Here is a 6,680-nt window from a genome sequence, read left to right on the forward strand (position 1 = left end):
AGCATTTTAAACTAGCTAGTTAACTGCCTTAATTAACTGCTAGCCCTACTAGCTAACTAACTAAGAGGTTAAAGGTGCCCTTTAAGCCAGTTACTTAACTACTTATAATATTTTATAAAGTTTTAAGGTTAGTATTAGTCTTAGAATAGGCTATGCTTTATATAATAACCTATTCCTTTAATATAGTAGCCTAAATAATATATTATTATATGCTAAATATCTTCCCTAGCACTTTAATTTAAAAAGGTAATTAGTTAAAAACTAGGTATTTAAATAATTATATATTTATTATCTTTAAATATAACTAGTTTAATAAAATAAGTCTTGCCTTTATATATAGCTACTTTAAGCTATTTTAGTAGACTTATATAAAAGATCTCTTTACTTAGGTATAATATAAATATAAATAAGGGATAACTAATATCTAATTTAAAACTATTAAATTAGATTTCTAATTTATATTAGGCAGTTTTATTAAAGTATAAAGATTTCTTAATCTTAATAATAAGGTTTTTCTATATAACTATATTACTGCTTAGGCCGCCCTTTACTATATTATCCTTTAGAGTTATTATTAAAAGATATTTATATAATTTATTCTTTCTAAAGAATATAAAGATAGGGATATATCTATATAACTGAACTTTATTTACTTATTTATATTCTTTAAAGAGAGGAAGCTAGGGTTTTATATTCTTTATTATAGACTCTCTAATAGTATACTTAATATCCCTTAAGGCTAAGTAAGAGCTAAAAAGGCCTAAGGGATTGACTCCCTTTATGGTATTAATAAGACATAGTATAGTAGAAATATTTAGAAGTGGCTTAAAAAGAGAAAAGAATAAAGCTATATATTATAATTATATATATAGTATATTATATATATATAGCTCTTAGGATAAATAAGTCTTTATATAAATTATAAATAATAATAATTCTTTAAGGTAAAGGATAGGTTGATTTTTTACTATAAAGTGGTATTATACCTTTTAAATATATAAAGATACTAATAACAGCCTAATTATGCTAACCCTATCTGCTAAGAATATTAATTAGTTATTAGGTAAAAAATAAATTTTATATAGTATCCCTTTTTACTGTTTGAATAGGTATATATATACTATATTATAAGCTTTCTGGCATTAAAATACTTTCTGCTAATAGCTAATATAGTAATTAAAATGGCTAATATAACTTCCTTATTAATATAGTACTATATAGTATAGTATAGGTAAGCGCCTTATTATATAGTAATAGCTACTAAACTTCTTATTATATAGTTAGAGGTTTAATAATTAGTAGGTTTTTATTAACTTACTTACCTTTAATAAGTTAGTATAAGAAGATTTATTAGTATTTTATATAGATTTGCCTTAGATTTAGGATAGCACTTTAATTATCTTATAGATTATAAGTAAGGTTAGTTAAAAAAATACTAGCTTATTAGTAACCTTCTAATAGCTTATGCCAGTATTAGCCTAATATAGAAAGTACCTAATTAAGTAAAAGTCTATAAAAACTATAAAATCTCTTATTAGTGCTAGGTTTATTAATTAGGCTATATTTATATATATATAATATTTATCCTTTATATAAGTATCTCTTATAGTATTACCTAAATAGCAGTTTCTTATTAATACTCTTTATATCTTCTAGTTTAAGTTTTGCTATTTTAAAGGGTTTTAGGTGAATTTTATATTAAAATAGTAATACTTAAATATTATTAAAACTATGAAATATTAATGCTTTTATGTTTAGGATGCTTATATAGAATAATATCTTTTTTACTATTATACTAGCTATAATACTAGTAAGTATAAGCTATAGGCATTTCTTAATATTTATATTAATATCTCTTTGTTTTTGGCAATAATAGATATTCTTGGCAATATCTAGCCTTATTATATATTGCTTATTTATTTATCCTTTAGTAAGTTATCCTGGCCTAAAACTTATAGTAATTAGTTAGGTAAGTAAATAAATGCTTAATGCTATATATTAGAGGTAAATAATTAATTTAATATTATAAAAGATTTAATTTATATAGGCATAGGCTAGGGGATAGTATTTATTTATTTTAAGGCAAACTTATAAAAAGTATAGCCTTATTATTAAGATAGCCTTAAATAAGCTTAGCTTTAAGATACCGGCTATATATAAAGATATATATAGCTATATAGCTAGTAGTAAGGTATTTTATTTAAAGAGTAAAGTATTTTATAACTAGACTGCTTTTAGTATTTAGCAGGATATTATATTTGCTATTAAACCTAAGGATTATAAGTATTAGTAAGGCTTCCTATTTCCTGCTTTTAGCCTTAAGGGGCTTTATAATGCTAAACTTATTATTTAAAAGTATATTTTTCTTTTTCTTAAATAGCTTAATAAGTATGCCTTATTCAAGATTAAAGGAATTAATATATTTATAGTTTATAACTAGCTTATATTTAATATTATTAGTAAGTTATTATACTTTTTATTTTATTTAATAATAATATATTAACTAAAGATAGGAAAGCTTATATTTAGTATATTGTTTGATTTTATTACTAAGTAGAAAGAGGATTTTTATATTTCCCTAATCCTAGAGTTTATATATTATTTTACTATAATATATATAGCTAAGTAACTATTAGTTCCTAAGATTATAATATCCTAGCTAATACCTAGGCACTTAAAAGATAATCTTATTAAATATAAAAGAGAGATAAGAAAGAAGGTTTTAGCTTAAATTTAGGCATAAGACTTTAATAAGCTATAAGATTTTATTTATTATATAATTTAAAATAACTACCTAGATATTAATTACTTTATTAAATAAACTAAAATCCTATTATTAAATAGGTCTGAGATAATTACTATACTTCTTGCTAGCATTATTTATTTCCTCCTTAAGATACTAGAAACACTCTCTAAATTATAATATAAGGTGCAGTCTTATTTTATATTAATAGACTAGATTAAGGGAACTTTAGTAAATAAACTTATTTATCTTAAGGCCGTTATTAAGGAAGGTTTATAGGTAATTCCCTTAATACCCTTTAGTCTTCTAAAGACTTACTTAAGTATTATAATTAATAGCTATTTTATTCCTGCTAAAATAGATATTTTTATTAATAACTTTATATTATTATAGGATTTTTCCTGCTTTCCTTATCTTAAATAATTTAAGCCTAGTTAATAGATTAATAAAGTTAAAGAAAAAAAGAAAGAGGCTAGCTATTTATTCTTAATTAGACCTTATACTTATTTAGAAATATAGCTAGTAAACCTTAAAATTAGGATTATTATTATTATAATAGTATACTTATTTAACTAGAAGCTTATTAATAGTAAATTAAATTAGTTTTAAGAGATATAATTTATAATATTCTAGCAAAAACCCTTACTATTTATTAGGTTTTACTATTATAGTAGTTATTATATTAAGTAAGCCTTAAGGAATAGGGGTATTTTATCTGCTATAGATAATAGGTAAGAAGCACTATATATACTTTAACCTTGCTAATTGCTATAAGTAATACTAAAGCATTATAATCTCCTATAGATTGAGGTATAGCTACTGTTTTTAAGGACTAGGGCAGTAAATCTGCATTTAAGGCTATAATTATCTAAGTCTGTTATTAAAGGATAACTTTACCTAACTGTGCTATTAAACGCCCTAATATAGGCAAACTTGCAGTACTTATTATACTTAGTTTTAAGAATCTTAAGATAATTATTAATATAGGGTAGTAGTTTAATAGCTTAAAAAGTATAGTTTTTATATTAATTACCTTAAAATATTATTAATAATAGAAAGATTGCTATTAAATAGAGATAATATAATATAAGTCTATTATGCCTAGTAGGCTAATGCTTAATAGGCTTTAAAGCTAAAGGTATATATACTTTATTAGTTATTGCCTTACTCTCGCTAAGCCTATATAATTCTTACCTTATTCCTTTTAGTCTAGTTATTACTTTTCTTCTTAGTCTTTATAATTATTAGTAGTAATAAGTTAACTTAAAGCCTAATCCCTCTAAGTATTTAGTTTCCTATCTTTAGTAGCTAAAGTAATGCCTATTATTAATTATTTAAGGGCATTATAGGTTATTAATTAGTATTAATAAAATGTTATTAGGTTAGTAGTGTTCCTGTTATCTCTATTTTAAGCAACCTGTAGCGATTATAAACCTAATTATAGCCTGCATTATGTCTATATCTGGCTTTTATTCCTAACTATCTAATACTGCCTTACCTCCTAGATAAAAGGAGAGGTTACTGCGTTTCTTATTTATACTTTAAAATATCTCTTTATATTATATTATTTATTTTATATATTAAAAGAGGAAATGCTTTACTATTTCCTTTACTTACTTATATAGATATTTATTTATTAATAATGCCTTAATCTAATATAGGTAACTATTTAATTATACTATTCTAGTTCTTAGTTATGCTAATATACTAGCCTCTTTTTATAATAATTAATTATATAGCAGGCAGGTATGTTTACTAGGCAGAGCTAAGTTAACCCTTCTAGAATGCCTGCTTACTCTATCTAGTAGCTTCTTTTCTATTTATAAATCTACCCTTATTTAATTAAGAATTATAGTCTTTACTTTAATTATTTCTCTTTATAGTATTATATATAGCTTTATTATATAATAAGCTAATATCTTAGCTATTTTCTAGATTTTAAGCTTACTATTATATAGTAGCTAGATAATGTTAGCTCTATTTCTATCTCCTTAAAGCTTCTCTATAGCATTATATATCTCTTATATATATCCTTAACCTAACTGCTAGTAAGGGTTACTTATAGCTTATATAGCTAATTTATTACTTATTATAATTATAATAACTAGATACTTTATCTCTAGCAGGTAGTTAAGACTATAAGCGATTGCTGCCAGTTTGGCTATATATAGGTTATATTTTTCCCTTATACCTAGAGTAACTAAAAAGGCTTTATTAATCTTGCCGGCTCTTACTACAGATATAGGGATTCTAATAGCTACTCCTATGCCGACTAGATTATTCTGCGCAGAGCTACTTATCGCTATCCTAACCGCCTATCCTGCTTTAGCTAGCTCTTTGATCTTGTTTTCTTCTTCCTCTCCTTAACTGTTTAGTATAACTTATAGGCGTGCCTCCTACGGAGCGAGGGTGAATGGCTAAATGACTTCTATAGTATCCTTTAGTACCTCTGCATATATCCGCGATGCGCCTAAGTAGAGATATAAAGCGCCTAAAGTCTTTAATTCCTTATAGGAGGTTCTGGACCGGGTTGGTCTGCGGCAGCGTGTATATGTTTACCTATAACTTACTTGCTTGTCTCTAGAACCGATTGTAAATAGTCGCTATATGGGCTTTAGCCTTAGCTACTCCTGTTGCTATGCTTATAAAGGACCCTATAATTGCTTGCGCTCCTATCCTTTATACTTAATAGATTATATATATTAATGCTATTTTATATATATATATCTAGATATTAGAGGCATAGTTTATAATAGGGGCTATTATAGCTATAAAGAGCTGCCTTATTATTAAGGGAGTAATTCCCTTTAGTTATTTTAGTTTTATTATAGCCTTAAGGCCTTTTATTACTGCCCTTATAATATATTACTTATAGTAAAGTTATAAGTCTATAATAATACTTAGGATTTTAACCTAATTCTTTAAAAAGACTTTTTTACCTTTAATAATAAATAGTTTTAAGTTTACTTTACTTATATATCTAGTAAAATATATAATTCTTTTTTTTTTTACTTTAAAAGTTATATTACTCTATCTCTCCTAATTAAGAGCTTTATTAATAACTACTTATATCCCTTTTTAATTACTTTAGGCTATTAGTCTTAATACCTATATTATATAATTATTAATAAAGGCAATAGTATTATTATTTTTATTAATTTAAGTTTATATTAAATTTATATTAAAAAATAGAAATAATATTAGTAATAAGGGCAATCCTTATAGAAGTCCTACTTATAGTAAAGGTTAGCTTTTAGAACTCTAGCTATTAATTATAATAGTTATAATCTGCTTTAAATAAAAGGAATTAATTTAATATAAAAGATCCTTAAGGATTCCTCTTGCCTTTATTTATTATAATAATCTCTCTTTATATATATTATTATATACTTTTTTAATATTAAAACTAATAAGACTTATAACCTAATATAAATACTATATTAAGAAGATATATTCTTATAGGAATATAAGGGCTTGCTTTACTAATTATTACTTCTATATGCTAAAATAGTTAGTTAGAAGTAGCCTATAAGTCTTTATTATATAAGAGATTTTCTTAATAACTACTAACTCTAATACCTTACCTAATATAATAAGAAGTAAGATTAGTCTTTATGCTTTTATAAGTATATAGTTATCTTTATTTAGCTTCTTAAGTAGGATAATTTAAGTATATCTTTATTAATTTAGTATTATATCTTTCTTTAGTAATGCTTAGAAGATATTAAGGATATTATATTTTATTAAAGGCTAAACTTACTTTTAGATAATTACTAGCAGTTTATTTTCTTTTAATGCCTTTTATAACTTTATTACTTATAATTAATATTTTACCTCTTTTAAAGTTAGATTTAATATTATTATTAAGACTCTTTATTACTATAGTCCTTTATCTTTAATATTATCTAGTAGTAATAAAAAGAACTTAAATAATAAT

General features: G+C 23.7%; 1 protein-coding gene across 1 annotated transcript; it reads left to right on the plus strand.

Annotated features, from left to right (window-relative positions):
• Nucleotides 1-2,065: 2,065 nt before the first annotated feature.
• On the plus strand, nt 2,066-2,227 carry BKA55DRAFT_527063 (uncharacterized protein; the record flags this gene model as incomplete). The annotated part of the gene is made up of 1 exon (XM_046188895.1): nt 2,066-2,227. A coding segment is annotated over one exon (162 nt), but the record flags the coding sequence as incomplete, so codon positions are not given.
• Nucleotides 2,228-6,680: the final 4,453 nt, after the last annotated feature.

This window comes from Fusarium redolens (genome assembly GCF_020744475.1).
Source record: "Fusarium redolens strain MPI-CAGE-AT-0023 chromosome Unknown BKA55scaffold_25, whole genome shotgun sequence".
In the NCBI taxonomy this organism is placed as follows: domain Eukaryota; kingdom Fungi; phylum Ascomycota; class Sordariomycetes; order Hypocreales; family Nectriaceae; genus Fusarium; species Fusarium redolens.